The 21,496-nt window shown below is 42.1% G+C and overlaps 1 protein-coding gene and 1 long non-coding RNA gene across 12 annotated transcripts in view; one reads left to right on the plus strand and one right to left on the minus strand.

Moving 5' to 3' along the window:
- The window catches only part of ATP11B (ATPase phospholipid transporting 11B (putative)), an 86,625-nt gene extending 68,821 nt beyond the window's left edge, over positions 1–17,804 (minus strand). For 4 of the 11 annotated variants that reach the window (XR_014220093.1, XM_082223945.1, XM_082223946.1 and 1 more), the window contains exon 1: positions 17,437–17,804. Coding sequence is in view for 9 of the 11 variants with exons in the window: in XM_082223945.1 (XP_082080071.1) it covers positions 17,437–17,463 (27 nt within the window). In the remaining 2 variants the exon portion in view is untranslated. The remainder of the gene's footprint in view (positions 1–17,436) is intronic. The other 7 variants (XR_014220094.1, XM_082223944.1, XM_082223949.1 and 4 more) reach the window with 3 other exon arrangements.
- A 166-nt stretch (positions 17,805–17,970) lies between these two features.
- Positions 17,971–21,496, plus strand: part of LOC309533396 — a 40,561-nt gene continuing 37,035 nt past the window's right edge. The window contains exon 1 of the long non-coding RNA XR_014220209.1: positions 17,971–18,032. This is a non-coding gene — a long non-coding RNA (uncharacterized lncRNA). The remainder of the gene's footprint in view (positions 18,033–21,496) is intronic.

Raw genomic sequence — 21,496 nt, forward strand, 5'->3', positions numbered from 1 at the left:
CATTATTAAGGTGATTTCTCCCTTATCTTACATCAACTCACACATGCTGTGACCTAGTAGACCAGGCATAGGCAGACTCGGCCCTCCAGATGTTTTGGGACTACAAATCCCATCATCCCTAACTAACAGGACCAGTGGTCATGAATGATGGGAACTGTGGTCCCAAAACATCTGGAGGGCTGAGTTTGCCTATGCTTGTAGTAGACGAAACTAGAACACATGATCAGCTAAGAGGAAGTAAGAAAACCTCAAAGGTAAATCAAGTTATGAAGAAGCAATGTAAGTTGTCTCTGAAGAGGTGTGTTCAAGATCACGGAATGCCATTTTCTTCTCTCAGCTGCTGTATCTTCCAAAAACAAAAGCAAAACACCCCCTCTCTCTTGTTAATAAACAGTAGCAATAAATAAAAAGTATTATTAAAAGAAAACTGTGTACATCTCATTCACTAGTACAGAGACAAGGATGCTTGTCATCTATAGGTAGATCAGGTTATAGCCAAGTACGCTCCCCACTGAAATCAATGTACTTAAATTATTCACCCACTGATTTTAATAGGTCTACTCTAAGTAGCTCAATTGGCTACAACTAATCGTAACTAAACCCTTTCCCTGATGTATTTTGCATGTTAATTACAAGACAGAGACTAATTGTTGGGAGCTTGTTCGCATTACGAACAGACTCCATGACAAAATGTTTCATGTAAACAAGCCATCAAGTGACAAAAATGTCATCTGGCTCTTATCTAACAGAGGCATATTTTTGAACATTACTTATTAAAATTCAGCTCTCTCTCATATCCTCTAAGGATCTCAAGGCAGTGTAGATGCTGCTCCTCAATTTATCCTCATAGCCACCCTGTGATGTGAGGCTGAGGCACAGTTACACTCTGCTATAACAACACTGGCTCCCAAAACGTAAGTTTTTCCATTCTTTTAAGCAGGGCACTCAGTTCACTGCAGCCTGATGCTTACTCTACAGCAATGCTTCTGCATAAAAACTGCAGTGTTTAATATTTCAGTTTCCAAGCCATAAAGTAAACGAGAGCCGTTCCCCGTTTCCTAAGTTTCAGCATGAAAACGTTGCCACTATGGCACATAAATCCTCCTCAGAGCCCCTGAATTCTGTAATATAGAAAGTTGTGTAATATAGTTCTATACTAAAGTTCTATAATCTAGAAAGCTCTCGCTGAATTGCTGCATTTCAAAAATCTGACAAGGCTGTGGGTTTTAATTAGGTTTAGACTGGGATTCATGCTTCCATTCCTTTTTCAAGCATAAACGCATTTCATTTACTAAATTGTTTCTCTCCAAAATCTTTTCACAGGGAAGGAGACATTTACATAAAATAGAGCTTAGCTGCAATCGTGCCACCTGCATTCTGCCAGGCAGAGATGACCTTGTGTTTCAGGAAGTGCTTTGTCAGATCAAATCCAGCTACTGATATTTGCTGGCTCTCAAAACTTTCATGCAAGCAATTAAAAGGCTCTTGTGCTTTTTTTCCTAAAAGGCATGGCTACAGAAGGAGGGTTAGAAGGAGTTGTGAGTGCTCGGCCATAAGCTACAGGGGACCATTGAAAATCAGGTCAATGAAGTAACTACTGAACACTACAGACAAGATGCTATGCTTTTAAATGAACCTTTTTAAAAAAAGCAATTCTATTCCTCCTCCAGGCTTGTAGGGTCAGCATCCTCCTCCCAGCCAAAACAGAGATAAAAGGTTAGCAAACACAATTTCTAACTGCAAGCACAATCAAGGAGTGGAACAAAGGATGTTTTATTGTTAACTTACTAGAAACCTTCCAGAGCACTTTTCAGCAACATTCAGTTTCTTGCTAAGAGCTCTCACATCCTCTGGTTTCATTTTAATTATAGTCCTAACCCTTATTGATTGAAAAGATGTGTTCGTAAACAGGATAGTAAAGCTGCAGAACTGCTAACAAGAATAGAACCAGGCGTGCTTCCACTACTTGAGAGAACTAGATAAAATCAATATTGTAGCATGTGAAAAGTGTGTTGTTTATGATTATTTATTGCATTTATATACCACTTTTCTGCCAAAGCTCCCAAGGTGGTTTACAATTTTAAATATTATTACAATCTCCTTAAAGAGAGAAATAGTTCACGTTCAATAAAGATTTGGTACATAGAACTGTAGAGATGGAAGTGACCCCAAGTCCAATCCTCTGCAATGTAGCAATCACAGCTAAATAATCCCTGATGGATGTCTACATGGAAATCCATCAAGGAACAGTGTATGAGCTGCTCAGTGCGCAAGGACAGTGTATGTCCACTGAGAATAGTATATAAGCAGAAGCACAGCGGTGTTAGAAACTGGGATAGAAAAGCTAGGAGTCAAATGGCTTCTGGGACCTGGTCTCAGGCACCAAAACAGAATGCCTAGTGACCGGGGGGGGGGGGGTCCAGCAACACTTTTTATTAATACACAATTCGCATAAGTGACACATTATTAATATCACATTTTTAGCAGAAATTGTTAATGCATGTTTAATTTTGTGTTTACAATAAAAATATTGCTACCATACTTGCTTTCAAAACACTCTACTATTTATTGTTAAACTCTTTAACATATTGTCTATCTTTAACATATACTTTGAAGCTTCAAAGTGCATGCATTTCAGTAATCCTTGAGTGTCAGCCAGGCACAAAAAATGGCACCCGGACTTTTTGAGGTGCTCGCAAATGGAGAATCTTTAGATGTAAAATGCGCCTGGTGCCCTGCTAATTTTGAGCCCTGAGAAGCAGGTGTATATACCGTATTTTTCGTCCTATAGGGCGCACCGGCCCATAGGACTCACCTCGGTTTTTTTTGGGGGGGGGGAATGAATAAAAAAAAATTATTCCCCTCCCCAGCCGCGGCTTCCGCCCCAAGCCTGGCGTGCCCGGCAGGCCCTCCCGCCGGGCGCGCGAGGCTTGAGGACACCCGCCCAAAGCACGGGGCACCCTCCAGAGGCGCCCTTCATTTTTGGAGGGGAAAAAGTGCGTCCTATGGGGCGAAAAATACGGTAGTTCACCTAAAGTCAGTCAATCTTGTCAGCTTTTATTACAAATTTTTATCTTATGAAGAGGGGAAAGTAAACCCCACCCACAAAGAACAAGTTTACTGAACTTAGTATGTCCTGGAAGGGGGTGGGGAGAGAGGGAGTTGGGATTTTGTTTTAGTATTCTTTCTTATCTTTTTTGTAATTGTTATATATTGGAAATCTATCTATCTATCTATCTATCTGAGCTTTGCATGTCTATAGCAAAATGATCCACCAAGCGTATACGCAAAACTATTGGTCTGCCATCCACACCAAGGGAGCCCCATTAGTGCAAACATTCCTGGATCAGAGCCACCACCAGTCCATAGTTAACTGTGATACGAAAGAAAACAATTCCATAACTAACAACGATAAGCACTGATCTTTAAGCTTTACTCCACCTTAAACAGAGTTATGATTCCATAATATTCACTCACACCCTGAAGTGACCTTACAAATGTGCTGGGCCATGTTTAGAAAGAAAGAAACATTTGGGGGGGGGACGTTTAAGCAGTAATTGTCTGCGGCCCACAGGACTCTTTGATTGCACACTGCTTGAGGTGAACACTTTGTCCTTCAATTTGATTGATAAAAAATGTAAACTGTGCACTTGGCAAGATGAGCTGGCATATCACCTCACACAACAAGCATACAGATGGGGCAGGGTGGGCAGCACAGGATCTTGGAAATTACTCTTATGCAGACGTTCCCGAGAAATATTCCTACACTCCCAAGTGTGTAGCACTGGACAGCACTGGCTGACAGTATTCATATTGCAGGTGGAAGCTCTATGCACATGGAAGTTTCCAAAAGGTTCGGGAGACACTTTCACAAATCCTAGATGGAATAGTTAAGTCCCATGGAGAGAACTGGGCCTACTCAATAGTTCATTTGCAAAGTTGCATTCATATACAGTGGTGCCCCGCAAGACGGAAAACTCACTAGACGAAAGAGTTTTCCGTTTTGGAGGTGCTTCGCAAAACGAATCTCCTATGGGCTTGCTTCGCAAGACGAAAATGTATTGCGAGTTCCTGCGGGTTTTTTTTTCCTCCTCCCCCCCCTTTTCTAAGCCGCTAAGCCGCTTATCATCTGATCCGATAAGCCAATAAGCCGCTAATAGCGCTAATCCGTCAATGGGCTTGCTTCGCAAGACGAAAAACCGCTAGACGAAGAGAATCACAGAACGGATTCTTTTCGTCTTGCGAGGCACCACTGTAGTGGAAGATTCAAAATACCATTGTAAATAATCTAGGCTACAGAAACTGGGCAGGTATCAAATCAAATATCTTTATAGCGGTCCATAGACCCACAAAAGTTTCCAAACAAGATACAGTTAAAACAACCAAACAACAGGTGAAAGAGACCAAGGTAGTCATTTTGTTATGTCTGGAGCATGATGGTCTTTTGTTTATTGTGACCTCCGAAAGAAAGTTTGCCACGGTCAGTGTATTATCATTTGACCTAAAGGTATTTAATATGGGAGACTTCAGATTTCCCCGGCAAATTTGCTAGTAAGGGTATCTGAAAGCCTTCCTATTTGCCCAGACATTTCAGAATATAGATGAGTCTCCTTGGAATTGTTTTATATTGTTCTTAGCTTTTAATTTTTTTTGCCTGGTTGCATTTTTATTTGTTAAGTTTTAAACTGTATATATACGCTGTCTTGAATATATTAATGAAAAACAGCTAAGAATTTTTTTAAAATATACACAATGAATAAATCATCACCAATGGGAGAATTTTGCAGGTACCATACATAGACGTTGTGAACATCCCTTTCAAATGTAGCACACTCTCTCAGTCAAACTAATTTTCATGACGATGTGGGATAAACAAGTTGATATCTGTATTGAATTTTAAGTTATTTTCACATTCCGTGTGTGCACACATATTGGTTATATATGAACTGCATTTAAACATGCAGATGTTTTAGCTGCTTTCATATATTTAAGTGTTCTGTGTGCACGTGTGTGTGTGTGTGTGTGTGTTAAACCCCAGCTACCGAAAGGATCCTGAAACGAACTGAACTATCCCTAATCAGAAACGAAATACATAAGAAAAGATACCTACTAAAGGAACAAAAGAAGAAAAGGCACACTAATCTAGGAACTTCCTCTCTGCCCAGAACGTTGGAGGCTATACACCACACCCCTCAACAGTATTTATAGGAACTCAAACACCAGACTCTGCTCTGTTCCAGTAACAAGAAGCCGAAAGCACCAGCCTGAAGATGACGAGTGAGACCTCGTCGAAACGTCGCACAGACACCCCGACTCTTACACGGGAAGACACCCGAAGACACCAAAACCTGCATTCCTGTACCCGTGAAAATCTACGAAAGCAAATATCTCACCTCTACGGGGAGGAAACCTTCCAGCTGACAAGAACCTACGAGAAACTAGAAATCCGAAGAGCCACCATCTTATGTGATCTCCTGTTCCTACGCAACTGCCGAGACAACAACTTAACTCCCACATGCTTCCAACTTAAATTCCACTCTAAAACCCCAGCTACCGAAAGGATCCTGAAACGAACTGAACTATCCCTAATCAGAAACGAAATACATAAGAAAAGATACCTACTAAAGGAACAAAAGAAGAAAAGGCACACTAATCTAGGAACTTCCTCTCTGCCCAGAACGTTGGAGGCTATACACCACACCCCTCAACAGTATTTATAGGAACTCAAACACCAGACTCTGCTCTGTTCCAGTAACAAGAAGCCGAAAGCACCAGCCTGAAGATGACGAGTGAGACCTCGTCGAAACGTCGCACAGACACCCCGACTCTTACACGGGAAGACACCCGAAGACACCAAAACCTGCATTCCTGTACCCGTGAAAATCTACGAAAGCAAATATCTCACCTCTACGGGGAGGAAACCTTCCAGCTGACAAGAACCTACGAGAAACTAGAAATCCGAAGAGCCACCATCTTATGTGATCTCCTGTTCCTACGCAACTGCCGAGACAACAACTTAACTCCCACATGCTTCCAACTTAAATTCCACTCTAAAACCCCAGCTACCGAAAGGATCCTGAAACGAACTGAACTATCCCTAATCAGAAACGAAATACATAAGAAAAGATACCTACTAAAGGAACAAAAGAAGAAAAGGCACACTAATCTAGGAACTTCCTCTCTGCCCAGAACGTTGGAGGCTATACACCACACCCCTCAACAGTATTTATAGGAACTCAAACACCAGACTCTGCTCTGTTCCAGTAACAAGAAGCCGAAAGCACCAGCCTGAAGATGACGAGTGAGACCTCGTCGAAACGTCGCACAGACACCCCGACTCTTACACGGGAAGACACCCGAAGACTCCAAAACCTGCATTCCTGTACCCGTGAAAATCTACGAAAGCATATATATATATATATATATATATATATATATATATATATATATATATATATATAATGGTCAAACTTAGTTGGTCTCTAAGGTGCTACTGGACAACTGGTTTTTGTTATTATTTTTATATATATTTCTACCACGTCAGACCAACACAGCTACCTACCTGTATGTTTTTACTTCAGGATGCCTCATGGGAAACAATTTATTCATTAAATAATTAATAAAAGTAACTTTTTAAGGAACATTTGCAGTAATCTCTGCATATCCATATGCACTGCCAACTCACCCCTGCAAAGGCTGCCCAGTTGTTTGTGCCAGCATGGTGAAAGATACAAATAACAAGTTGGCTATATTGAAAATTGGCACACAAAAGAGGTTTGAGTGCAGAAAAGCAGCTGGCTGACAAATAACACTTGGAAAATTCTCAGCTGTATTTGTTCCCAGATGCAGCCTAAGTGATGCTTATTTTATAAATTTATTTTCCAAATGTATGCCTAGTCTTGTGGAACAAGCAGGACTATCTGACCTGCACGTTGCTACTGTGTGGCAGGAAGGTAAACAGTGTTTCCATGTGCTCCAGCTTCCATCAGTGTTCTACTGCGCCAGAAGCGGCATAGTCATGCTGGCCACATGACCCGGAAAGCTTTCTGTGGACAAATGCCGGCTCCCTTGGCCTGAAGCGAGATGAGCGCTGCAACCCCATAGTCACCTTTGACTGGACTTAACCATCCAGGGGTCCTTTACCTTTTACCTTACTGCTTTTTTAAAGGGGAGTTTTTACGAAAGGCAAGCTAAATGTTTCTAGAACAGAGTGCCCGCTTCAGGGAGAAAGACAACAGCAGTAGCTGGGACCAATAACAAAAGGACAAGTAAAATGAGAAGAGATTTATTAATGGAACATCTGTAAAATGATTACAGCAAAGGCAATGTTTGTGCGCAATATCAGAGGGGAAAAACAGCTTCTCCATCCTTCATGACACAAATGAAGACACTTGTTCTTATACACACAGAGTCAATTCAGTACAGGATGAGTGTGAAGCACGGCAATACGTTTCAGGTGTTGTTATAAACCAGACTGATTCTCAAATGACTCTAGCTTTATGTGATGCTCCAATTACACGTTATTGTGAAGCTCAAGGGACCACAGACCACTGAGAATTCATGGAGTCAAGCCAGGGATATCCTTTATTCAGCCACTGTCGCCGCCAGAACCCTCACCATCTGTTCCACATAAATGATGTAACAATGCCAGAATCCCCAACAGAAAGGCTGACCTATTAGGATTACTGCACATTATCAGGAACTAGCTAGTTGCTTCAAAAGGAAGCTCAATAGCAGTTTAAAAATCCACCCTTCTTTCAGACTCAGAGATGCCTTCGGTTAGGTTAAGTTAAATCAAGCTTCAGGGGATGCTCAGACGTAAGTGCTTCTAAATGCTTTCCCTTGCAAGTGCAGCAAGTTCTGTCTCCTTCAGGCTACTTTTAACAGCTGCAACCTGTGATCTCTGTATTTAATTCAGTTCAACCCCTGGCTCAGGGCTCATCTGCACTTACCTTTGGCCTTGTGCTTTCTAAGCCCAGATCTGCACTCTCCTGGTCAACTTTCGGTTTTGATTTTTTTTGCCCCACTGCTTACCACTTTCTACACGAAAACCCACTCTTTACTGCTGAATTGGAGCAAAAGTCAATTCAGGTTTTCTGCAGATTGCTGTTTGCTCCGATTCAGTGGTAAAGAATGGGTTTTCGTGGGGAAAGAGCCAGTGCAAACCACCACCACCAGACCTGGACCTGGAAAGCTCAGACATGTGCCTAGAAATGCAGAGCAAAGGGAAGTGTGGAAGAGCACTCAGCTTTCCCCATTCTCCAGGCTGCATGGAGGCAGCTATTTCCCCAGCTTTGCCTTAAGCTTAAGGAAAGCTGGAGAACTAAAGCAGATGCCCAATCAACAGCCAGGGATGAGCCAGGCTCTCTCCACCCGGGGTCAATTAAAGTTCACTTTTAAAATAATAATAATCATAATAGTAATATGAGATTTCAATAAGGCTAAGCCTTACTTAAACCACATTAAGACCAAATCCTTAGAACACGAAAACCCTCTCTTCCTCATACACACATTTAAAATTAAAGGCTGCTTTTCTATGGAAACACCCATAAAGAAACAGACATGAAGTACTCTTGAATGACACAATGAATTGCAGGTTCTTTTTATGAACTTGTTGAATAGCAAGTTAGCACAGGTGATTTCACCAGGATCATATAGAGCAGGTGTCATCAAGCTCTTCAGACCCAGGACAAACATTCCTTTGGGTACCAATACTTTAAACTTTTACCATATAATGGCATGGACCAGGCCACAACCCACTAGCGGGTTCTAAGATCCTGGCCCACCAGCTGAAGACTAGTGTTCTAGAGAACTTCTAGAGATGGAATTTTGTACTCATTCCATGTCCTTCCAAACACCTCTGCAATCTATTCAGTTCTCAAATTTGTGGCTATTTACAACGCTTCCAAACACGCTCTTGGATTATACAAATGCTCAATTTAGCTCCTAACCAATATGCTTTTTGTTATAGCAACTAGTTAAAATGCATGCCTGCTCAAGAAATATAAGAATTTCAAAATGGGTAAAACTTGGTTGCCTTGAGGAATCCACCCTTTCTCCACCACTTTGCTTCCAAAGTCCCGCACAACACTGCAGGAGCTTATCTAGGGCTCATGCTTCAAAACCAATGTCTATTAAAGGTAAAGGTACCCCTGCCCGTACGGGCCAGTCTTGACAGACTCTAGGGTTGTGCGCTCATCTCACTCTAGAGGCCGGGAGCCAGCGCTGTCCGCAGACACTTCCGGGTCACGTGGCCAGCGTGACGAAGCTGCTCTGGCGAACCGGCACCAGAGCAGCACACGGAACGCCGTTTACCTTCCCGCTACACAGCGGTCCCTATTTATCTACTTGCATCCAGGGGTGCTTTCAAACTGCTAGGTTGGCAGGCGCTGGGACCGAGCAACGGGAGCGCACCCCGCTGTGGGGATTCAAACTGCCGACCATGTGATCGGCAAGTCCTAGGCGCTGAGGTTTTACCCACAGCGCCACCCGCGTCCCTACCAATGTCTATTAACACAGTATTTATTACTAAATCAGTGCAGCTGGCTTGCTAACTGCTTCTTTCCAATTTGGCTGGGCTTTTCTGCACAAAAAGCTGCACCTAGCATGTTATGCAACTTTCCACAAATTCACTCAGGCTAGAGAAGGTTACTGGCTCCTTCACTGCTGATAAGCAGCACTGAATTTCATTTACATAGCACTCCTTATCTCTTCGTACTCCTCACAATAGTCCAGTTAAGTCACTATTCTTCCTACTGGGAAAAGGTGAACTATGGCCGAGACTTTCTTATCTGCATTCACCGCAAAGGAAGCATGTGAAACCAAGAACCTGAAGCCCATGCCTAGCATTCCATTTACTGCATCCATATCAGCTTTCGGAAAGGTTTCTCCCAGTGACAGCAACGTTTTTACAATATCCAAAATCTTTTTTACCACAAGGTCTGTTTGCAATACAAGAATAACCCAGCTGGCTCACTCCTAGCCCTTCTACTAATACTTCTACTAATACTAATACAGTGCTAGAATCATAGAGTTGGAATAGACCACAAGGGCCATCGATTCCAACCCCCTGCCAAGCAGGAAACACCATCAGAGCACTCCTGACATATGGTTGTCAAGCCTCTGCTTAAAGACCTCCAAAGTAGGAGACTCCACCACACTCCTTGGCAGCAAATTCCACTGTCAAACAGCTCTTACTGTCAGGAAGTTCTTCTTAATGTTTAGGTGGAATCTTCTTTCTTGTAGTTTGGATCCATTGCTCCGTGTCCGCTTCTCTGGAGCAGCAGAAAACAACCTTTCTCTCTCCTCTATATGACATCCTTTTATATATTTGAACATGGCTATCATATCACCCCTTAACCTGCTCTTCTCCAGGCTAAACATGCCCAGCTCCCTTAGCCGTTCCTTGACCATTTTGGTTGCCCTCCTCTGGACACGTTCCAGTTTGTCAGTGTCCTTCTTGAACTGTGGTGCCCAGAACTGGACACAGTACTCCAGGTGAGGTCTGACCAGAGCAGAATACAGTGGCACTATTACTTCCCTTGATCTAGATGCTATACTCCTATTGATGCAGCCCAGAATTGCATTGGCTTTTTTAGCTGCCGCGTCACACTGTTGGCTCATGTCAAGTTTGTGGTCAACCAAGACTCCTAGATCCTTTTCACATGTACTGCTCTCAAGCCAGGTGTCACCCATCTTGTATATGTGCCTCTCATTTTTTTTGCCCAAGTGCAATACTTTACATTTCTCCCTGTTAAAATTCATCTTGTTTATTTTTGCCCAGTTCTCTAATCTGTCAAGGTCGTTTTGAAGTGTGATCCTGTCCTCTGGGGTGTTAGCCACCCCTCCCAGTTTGGTGTCATCTGCAAATTTGATCAGGATGCCCTTGAGTCCATCATCCAAGTCGTTGATAAAGATGTTGAATAAGACCGGGCCCAAGACAGAACCCTGTGTCACCCCGCCAGTCACTCTTCTAATGGGACTTGAAATGGGACTTGAAATGACTCCAACAACTGCTGTAGGATCTTGAACTTCTGGAATTCATCTTATTTATTTCCTCCTTTCTTTATTCTAGTACCAGCTCTGTAATCTCCATTACAATATTAGATTTTTTAAATTCCATTACGTTGCTCTTATGTACTGCGTTATTTTTATTGTAAACTGTCACAGAATCAATTTAAACGAAAAGTAATACAAAAATATTTTGAAAAAGTAATGCCTACAGATACTTCTGCTTTTTGATGATTAGAACTATACAGCAAAGATTAATCCTGGCAAAAAGTAGATTTAGACTCATATAGTGACAAATTTGTTTGTATCCTGATGTTTTCTCTCAAATCTCTACACATAACATGAGGATGTGAAAAGTTTTCTCACTGTATAACTGAATAATGCCATTTTGGACCAGACAGATTTGGTGGTGGTGGTGGTGGTGGGGACTTAATCCAAATGAGATGGAAGTACTGTTGACTGGGAAATTTGATGACCCCTGGAGTGGTGTTCAACTTGTCCTGATTGGGGTTATATTTCCTCTAAAGTAAGAGATTTGCCATTTCGGAGTACTCCTAGATACTCAGGTGTGGGGTAGAATTGTCTCTAATCAGGTTGATCTGGAAAGACAGCTGCATGCTTCTGAGCAGGAACCAAACTTAGTTTAGTCATTCATTCATTCATACATACTCTAGTCTCCTCCAAGTTGGACTACTGTAACATGCTCCCCATGGGGTTCCCAGGGTTTGGGAAGGGACTATGAGATCAGAGCATATTACTCCAATCCTTTACTAACTGCGCTGACAGCCAATTTGTTCCTGGACTGGATTTAATGCACTGGCTTTGACCTTTAAATCAACTAACTGTCTGAGGCCAGGGCATCCCTGAATCGTCTCCTTGCATATGAACAAGCCTGAGAACTCTGCCCCTCTATGGAGACTGTCCTCTGTGTGCCCTTGCCATCTGAGATGTTATGGATGGGCAGAAAGGAGGGGCCTTCCCAGTTGTGGCAGCCATGTACACTTGGCCCGTCACTGCATGCCACAGTGATATATTATCATTTTGCTATACCAGTCCTTTTTTATATAGTGAGATGCCTCATGTACACTTGGAGAAAGGCAGGATATACAGTAAACATATGTAAGGAACACATCGAATAAAAAAAATCATAGACACAAGATTAAACTGTGTATATAGAAACTGTAGTGCTCACTGCCATATAGAAGTGCTAGATGTAGGCGTTTAACAGCTGTACAATAAATTGTGATTGTCATTCTCCTTTATTATATAAATTAGGAGGAGTAAAAGAACACTGTAAAGAAAAACTCCTACTTCCTAACTGAACTCTATAGCAAAGCATTTGCAGATCTTGGTGCCTGTTTGCAAAGATGTGAGGTTGTTATTCTGTTTGGACATTCTGACAGCACCATCATACATGTTTATGCATTATAATGAAAGCAAACAACTCTTTCAATTATTATTTCAGAGAACAGTGAGACACTAGAATTGGCTTCTTTGCAAGACAGTAAATGCTAATAAGCCAGTGGTACATGATATAACACTCTGGCAAAAATCAATGACCATTAGAAAATAAAATAATTTTGGGATTCTATATCCTTCCAAGTTGCTTGGGAAGGTGCTTTTGACCCCTGATTTTCCTCACCCCAGTCATAAGTGTTCTGTAGCTGGAATCTCATTAATAATAATACGAGTGGGACCTGCAACAAATGTTAGGAGTTCTGTTCAGGGTTCCAACCAACCATGTTCTCCACTAGGAGACTCAATTCTACTCCACCTGCTTTTCAATTCCCCTCCCACCCTCAACAAACATACAATATGCTTATTACACAGCATTTTGCTGGGCATGCTCATTGGGCTCTTAAGGTGGGTATGGGTTTTTAAATATATTTTTAATGTACTTCTTGTAACTATCAGGTTTCCCACAAGAATGCAGATTTTTCCCTTCTGGCTTCTCAGTGACCCCATTTTGGCTCCATTTTTACGGTATTCACCATCAGAGTTCAGAATTAAAAGGGAGCAATAGGAAAGAACCACCATTCCATTTCTCAAGGAATGCAAATGCAAATAGGTAAATGGTATTATCTGGATGCTACAAAAACAATCCGGTTAAATAAATGAAATAATTAAGTTATCAAACCTTCCTCTTTGCTATGGTTGCTCAAAATTTTATTCATGCTCTCATCACTGAATCTGACTTAACTTCTACACTCTTGGCAACTGCATTAAGCCTTGGATTTTAATCCAATTTCAGAACAATCGACTGTGCTGACTCTTCTACTTTGCACTGCAGATAGCCAATCTTTGGCAAGTGCACACACACAAGCTCCCTATATAGCCATTGCAAGTGCTATTGTGACAAGCTGGAGGAGTGGAACAGCTATTGGTTTCAACGGGGCACACTGATCTTACAATTCAAGACCCTATGCCATGAAGTATCCCATCCATCACATTAAATTGTTCACCATGTGGGGTCTAGTCTAGACCCCAGGGATGTCTGAAGTTCGATGAGGCTAAAGGATCTAATTGCCTTTAACTTTAAATTCCCTGTCTCATTGTACTGAAACACTAATTTTAATAAATTTTAATAAATCCTCCTTATGAACTGCTGCTTCCAACACACAAATTCAACTTTTGCTCAGCTTACATCTGTTTTTCAAATCCAAAGTAAACATTCTTCCCACTGTGTTTTTAACAAGTATGCTACCCACACCTTGTCTCTACTGACAGGTATCTCTTCCCTATTCAAGGAACATTCATCTCCACACCTTGATGAGTTATTCTTCTTCCCTGCTATTCAGGAAGTGTTACATACCTTGCTGCTGCTGCTGCAGCAGCAGCAGCAGCAGCAGCAACCACCACCACCACCAACAACAAAAACAGAGGAAGAGAACAACCTGGCTTTGAAGAAATAGCCCTGTGGGATATCACAGGTAGTAAGTGCTGCAATGTGAAAGCTAAGAAAATTGACTATCCTAACAAAGAAGCTCTCCCATGAGGGTAGAGGTTTGCAAAAAAACCAAGTCAATCAAACATGCATTTATTACATGCAAAACCCCCAGCTTTTGAGCTTGCAGATAAAGCATTGTCTCAGCACCACATTTAGCTTATTATACAGTGGTACCTCGGGTTACAGAAGCTTCAGGTTACAGACTCTGCTAACCCAGAAATATTACCTCGGGTTAAGAACTTTGCTTCAGGACGAGAACAGAAATTGTGCTCCGGCGGCGCAGCGGCAGCTGGAGGCCCCATTAGCTAAAGTGGTGCTTCAGGTTAAGAACAGTTTCAGGTTAAGAACGGACCTCCAGAACGAATTAAGTACTTAACCCGAGGTACCACTGTAGTATCTGGTAATATCATAATAATGAATGAATAAAGTTAGCTCCATGTAAAAATTACTCATTGTAATGTTAAAAGGAAAAGATATCTGGTTGTTCATATGCAAGTGACCAAAATGCACAACCAAAGATTTGTTTGTTTTTTTAAAAAGGCAAAAAATAAAAACCAAGTTCCCTCCACCAAACACACATAAAACTTTTGGTCATAAAATTGACATAGTTCAGTTAAATATAATGGCCAGGGGGCCAAAATGTGAACTATTAGAATGCAACTAAAAATAATTATCTTTCTCTGCTCCCTGTTTAGAGCAGGGTTCCCACTGCTGAGATGTACAACTTTATGCCTGCCTTTCCACAGAGAGTGCCCAGTGTAGCTACTATTATTTAAAACTCAGGGTTTGCTTTTCTGAATTAAAATGAGAGACACACTGCACTCAGATGCAAAAAAGCTTAAACTGAGTTACACTAGAGGAGTCTAACACATATTTTTTCTAAGAGGGTCACAGTTCTGAGCATGACAGCTGACTTGGAAGAAGGAAAAGCCAGAGGAGTGAACTGTACAGTACAGAGAAGCATCTGGTTGGGTGCTTTCGACTCACATGAGTCTTTAAGCTATTTCTCACAGCCCATTAGCAGATCTATCATAGCATGCTAGTGCCACCCTACACACATACAATAGTTTCAAGATTTATGTGTTAGGAAGCTATTAGTTAGCTGAACCCATAAATAAAAACAGCTATATGTAAGTGAAATACAAGACCAAGTATCAGTCATATCTAAAATATTAAGGCAGCCAAGATAAACCAAAAAATCTGAAAAACCTTTCCCAACAGCTGTAGTATAATAAAAACGAATCCATCCTAGACAACAGATTAGCAAACTGCACAGGGACAAAAATAACCCTTTCATAAAGAATTGTTCCTAGTATCGTCTCAATGCGATAAAGTATCATTGTACTGACAACCAATATAAACTGAAGCTCCAACTGAAAATGCATCACTATATGGGCAGTTTGCAAAAAGCTGCCTCTCTCAAATTCTTTTAGAACAATTATAAAGATTCCTAGGATATTTATAAATAAACCACATGCTACTTTAACCATGGTATAAAAGCCAAGGCATGCAGTAAATGCAAATATAATCAATTGCAAAACAAACAGGATCTAAGCAAATATAATATACTGTACTTGAAACGTTTTTATTCATTTAGTATAGCGTTCTATAAATTTAAGTACATTGTTGTGGTTTACTTCCTAGATGACTTATATGAGCAGACAGCTGATATCCATAGTTGTTTCTTCCCTTGTAAACAAGCTGCAGATTTACTGTCTGTTACCATATCATGTCACTGTTGTGTAGGCGTGTAACGCATTAGGACGCAACTCCCCTTAAGTCATTACTATCAATCCAACACTTTGTTCCAAAAAGCAGGAAGTTGTTGCATTTTGAATTACATTTATTACTTTACTTATTTTGTTGTAACAGTTTTCAAGAGCCTGAGTATTGAGAAATGAAGCTGAAGCGGCTGTTAGAAGATAATCTTCTCTCTCTCTTGTTCTGAAGGCATCCCTGTCTAGGGAAGTTTTTAATGTTTGATGTTTTATTCTGTTTTTAATCTGTTGGGAGTCGCCCAGAGTGGTTGGGGGAAAACCAGCCAGGTGGGCGGGGTATAAATAATAAAATTCTTCTTCTTCTAAGAGGGAAATAGGCAAGAGGCAACAGTCCTGACCCTCTGTACCAGAGCTTTCTAAAACTTTTTGAAGTTGGCTTGCAGCCTGTAGCAGCCAAAAGAATCTTATTCAAATACAGTATTTACAAACTTCCAATAGGCTTAAACTTTTGCCATTGCACAAAAGTGATCCTAATCCCTGGTCAAGCAATCAGGGAAGACCCAACAATGACTTTCTGGTCAAGTATCACTGCCATTTATCATAGTTGCATTCTTGGATCAGATACAAATTATTTTGAATCGTAACATCTTGGTTAAAAAGCCAGAACTTGCTGGCAATTGCAAGCTGTTATCATCAGCCCAAGAACTGCAGACCTCACCCCATGATTCATTCAAGAAACAACGGGATCCTAAGTGTCTACTCTCTAGAAGGAATAATGGAAAATAAAATATTACATTCAATATTAAATAAAATTATAGGTCACATTGTAGAGTAAAAATCTTGCCCCCACAAACACCTTCAGGCTTGTGAGTACCCCCAGGCTACTTCCTTCTCCACCTGGCCCCCAACCTAACTTTCCCTATATCTGTTTCCTTCACCTACTGCTACTAAACTGGCTCAACCAAAATGCTTAAATTTGAAAGTAGGAAATTGCACCTGTGGGGAGACAACAGCGAGCAGAAAGAGAAAAAAGAAGAAGATTCAGCCGCCACAAACCACAAGGAAGCATTTTTTAACACACTAGGCTGGGCAAACTCAGATTTGTCACCGAGCAGGAAGCTAGCTACAAGATGTCCCACATCTCCCCAGAGAGCACACATACATGTGCAAACTGACGCACCCTTAAGAAAAGCCATTTCAGGCTTAGTCCTAAAAACTTAAAGGGAACAGGGCGCAAAAAGCTGGGTGAGGTGGGCGGAAAGAGGACCCACTTAGCAGGTGCTGAAGTTGAAAGCAGGCAGGTTTTATTGGGGGGTGGAGTAGTTAGCCCCCCCCCCAATTCACCACTGGAAAAGTAACAAGTGGGGCGGGGAGAGAAAGAAAGCAAGAAACTAATGAAGGCAGGAAGGGGGGGGAGAGAGAATACAGTATATTATTTGAGGAGGGGGAGTGAGGAGAAGACACCCCCCCACACACAAAAAGCACGGGAACGGGACCAGGTGCGACACCCGCCTCAGAAAAAGAAGGAGGGGGGCGAAGTAAGAAAGTAAGTTGCAGGGAACCCCCCCCCCCCACACACACAAAAAAGGTTGGGAACGGGACCAGGTGTGACACAGGAAAAGAGGGAGGGGCGAAGTAAGAGAGAAGAGAAAGTTGAAGAGGACCCCCCCCTATACACACTTTCCTCGGGGGGGGGGCAAAAGCGAGCCCCCTTTTCCTGAGGAGAGACCCCCCCCCTCCCCACCCCAACGCCCCACCTACCAGCTGCTGCCGGATCCACCGCCACATCCCCTCGACGGGCCTCTTCGCTGGCTCCCAGCCCCCGCTTCTCCGCGGGCGAGGCTTCCCCTCCCGAAACCCCCCCCCCCACCACCCGCTTAAAATACAAAAACGGAAGCCGCCGCCCCTCGGTCCGGCACTAGCGGTGCTGCTGCTGCTGCTGCTGCTCGTGCTGCTGCTGCTGCTGCGGTCGCCTCCTCCTCCGCCTCCTCCGCCGCCGTCGTCTTTTTCTTCGTCTTCTTTCGCAACCGCCGCTCCCGCTCCCCATCAGCGCAGGGGCCGGGCGCTTCCCTTCAGCGGCAAGGCGGAAGCCCAGCGGCGGCCGCCGCCGGCAGCAGCAGCGGGGGCCCGGAGGAGGTGCGCGAGGCGCAGGAGCCGCTGCCGACGCCGCGGCCCCATCCCGGCCGCCATCCCCGAGCACCAGCCGCTCGACGCCGCCTTGCGCCCGTCACCAAAAAGGGTCCCCCCGCGCGCCGGGACCCGCCTGGCGGAAGTGACGGCGCGCCGGGGGAAGCGGGGCGGGGCCCGGCCGAGCGCGCGGCGGGGAGAGAGGCCCAGTCGGGAGAGAAGCGGCTGAGGTAAATTCCAGTCCCTTCCAAGCGCCGCCTTTCCAACTCCTCGCAGGCGTGTTTTTAAAAGTAAGGTTGTGGGCTTTCCTCACGCCCCCGTCGTTTTTGTTTTTCTGTAAAAATGGTAATGGTGATGGTAGTTTTTGTTATTATTATAATTTTAAATAATAATAATATTATTTTAAATAATAATAATTAATAATTAATAATAAATCCTTTATTAGGCACACCACACCACACATTCACAAACAAACAAACATCACATACAGACTGTATAAAATACGGGCTCAGCGAACACAATTTATCCTAGTCCTATTCTTAACTCCAAGAAATGAATCGATGTACAAAAACAATATATATTATTTTAAATATATAATATAAAAATAATAAGTTTTGTTTTCTGTAGAAATAATAAAGATTTTTTTTGTTATTTTAAAGATCTAATATAATAAGTTTTTCTGTAAAAATGGTAATGATAATGTGTTATTATTTTAAAAATATAAAATAATAAGTCTTTTCCTGTAAAAATAATAGTGATAATGAAAAGCGTATAAGACTCCCCCATGTAAAAGACGGCCCCTATTTTGGGGGACTCCAAGTTAAGAAAACACACCTCAGCACTACACATGTATAAGACAACCCCCAATTTTAAACCTATTTTTTGGATAAAAAAACCCTAGTCTTATACACGGGAAAATACGGTAAGTGGTGTTGTTATTTTAAATGTTTTGTTGACTTTTAATTATTATTAAACAGCACCATGATCAATAGCCTCCAACCTTTCCTCTGATGAAAATAGGGACGTCCTACTCAATAATAATATTTTTACTATTTATACCCCTCCCGTCTGACTGGGTTGCCCCAGCCACTCTTGGCAGCTTCAAACACATATAAAACATAATAAAATATCAAACATTAAAAAGTTCCCCAAATAATAATAATAATAATTGCAAACCACTTTGAGGTGTGTACAGTGGTGCCTCGCAAGACGAAATTAATCCGTTCCATGAGTCTCTTCGTCTTGCGGTTTTTTCGTTTTGCGAAGCACGGCTATTAGCGGCTATTAGCGGCTTAGTGGCTTTAAGAAAAAGGAAACAAACTCGCAAGGACTCGCAAGACGTTTCGTTTCCATAGGGAAATTCGTCTTGCGGAACGACTCAAAAAACGGAAAACTCTTTCGTCTTGCGCGGCATTTGTCTTGCGAGGCATTCGTCTTGCGAGGTACCACTGTATTTGCTTTTTTAATAGTCAAGGGGTGCACAATTTTTAATGAAACAGAGCAATGAATGAGACAAAATTAGGCAGCTGCTCTATGCCAAGTCAGGTTTGCCTAGCTCAGGGCTGCCTACACTGACTGGCAGCAGCTCTCCAGGGTTTGTTTGTTTTTAAGGTGGAGGAGTGGGGCATTCCTTTCCCTGTCTTACTTGGAGAATGCCCTCCGAGGGATTAAACCTGGGACCTTCAGCTATGTAAGGTTTTGCCACTTAGTGGAAAGTCGCCTGGCTCACAAATATGTGGTAGAATTATTAGTATTATTGCACACAGGGTCTGCTCTCTGGACACAGTGTGTTCCTAGGAAATTGTTTGCTGGGCGATTGTTCGCATGATGAGTCTAGGTTTCCCATTGATTCCTATGGGGAAATTTCTAATGCTTCCCAACCATGGGATTTTGAGACATACACACATACACACACACCCCAGAATGATGAGAAAACCCAGGAAAACCCTTTGAAACCTTGCAAAAGGAAAACAAGGGGAAAATTGCTCTCTTATTTGTCCGATCTCTTCCCTCCTTTCCCACATGGATCCTGGCAAAATGGCTACAGCGGACTAGGAAAACACACAAAAAAGCAATGCTTTTTAAAGGTTGCTTACTCGTTTAGAGTGCTACACTCAGGTCTGTGGAGTGTATAGTGAGGTTTGGGTACTAATTCATTGTGTTTGGGTAAGTGAAATTTTCATGTAACGAGCTTTTGGAACATGGGATCTGCTTGTCTTATTCTTTATTGAGTTTGTTAGTCACTTTATCTTGCCCAGCGCAACCCACAGCAATTTACGACCAGACAAACAAACAGACAGTAGAGCCCAACCCAACACAGATACTTTAAAACCAAGAGGAGAGAGAATTCCTGCCCACTTCTAAAGGTCTCAGATAGTTACGAGATTAAAGGCCTGGTTATAGAGAAATGTTTTTGCAAGGCACATAAAGATATGCAATAATGGTGCCAGCTGAGCCTTCCTGGGGTGAGCATTCCACAAATGAGGAACTACTGCGTTTTACATACAGAAGGGGGGGCAGAAACCTATGGGCCCTCCAGAAGATTTCGTACTACAACTCCCATCAGCCCCCTGCCCCAGCTTGTAAGGCCAGTGCTGGAGGATGATAGGATTTGTAGTCCAACAACATCTGGAGGGCCACTGGTTCCCCTTTCCTTCTGTATGTAGTATTTCAGGCAGCAGTTTAGGAGGTGGTGTTGTATTTGAATGCCCCTTCCTGCCAATGTGTAAAAAACAATTTTAAAATAACATCCTGCAAGTAAAATATTAACATTTCAGAGCAATAACTCTACCCCACCCCGTTCTTTGCTAGTTTTCTGCCTATAGGGAGTTGTAGGTTTTGTTCTGTTTTACTTTGGTGAGCACTCAGCAATTAAACACTGGGAAAGATTTCTGACAGTTGGTGAGTTAGGAATCAGTGCAGCTTTGAAAGGTTTAGTCATTCATCTTGATTCAAAATGGCATTTAATTGCAGCCAAAGCAAAACCTGCATCTCTATGTCAGGAACCACCATGCAAATTTTTGTGACGATATCTTAAGAAGCACCCATACCTGTTCAGTTTTTAAAGGTTCAGTCTGCCCTCTTGAGTCATCATGTCTTTCAATTATAGGGAAACATAAACTTACTTCTTGATCTTGGGAACCATAATGCAAAATTTGGTAAGAGGTGTCCAAATGCATGCAATTTGGAATGACTTAGTCCACCACACTGATTCCAAATGACATTCGGTGGTGTTCAAACATAGTAAAAAAAAACACCTCAGTTTCAGGAACCATCATATTTTATGAGGTGTCCAATGTATGGAGAAGAGATGGAAAGCGAACAACTTTCCAAAATATAAATATAGTATACGTACTTGAAAATGTTTTCTTTATGCTACAGTTGCAGCAAGAATACTCATTAAGACAAACTGGAAAAGTGCTAAAGTCCCTTCTAGATTAGAGTGGACTCAAAAAATCATTGAATACATGGAATTAGATAATTTATCAGAAAGAATAAAAAATAAATAAAAGGAAGTATTTATCTCAAACTGGGAAGTTTTTAAACTTTATTTAAAAAACAGTAATGACAGTTTAAAGTCTGTAGCAGCATTTGAATAACTTCAGTAGGAGTTTTAAGTTTGTTTTATATTTCTTTTTTGTGATGTATTAAAGTGAAACAATTATAATAAAAAAGGAAAGAAAATGTTTCTGTG

The sequence above is a fragment of the Podarcis vaucheri genome, assembly GCF_965113315.1.
Source record: "Podarcis vaucheri genome assembly, chromosome: 5".
Taxonomy (NCBI): domain Eukaryota; kingdom Metazoa; phylum Chordata; class Lepidosauria; order Squamata; family Lacertidae; genus Podarcis; species Podarcis vaucheri.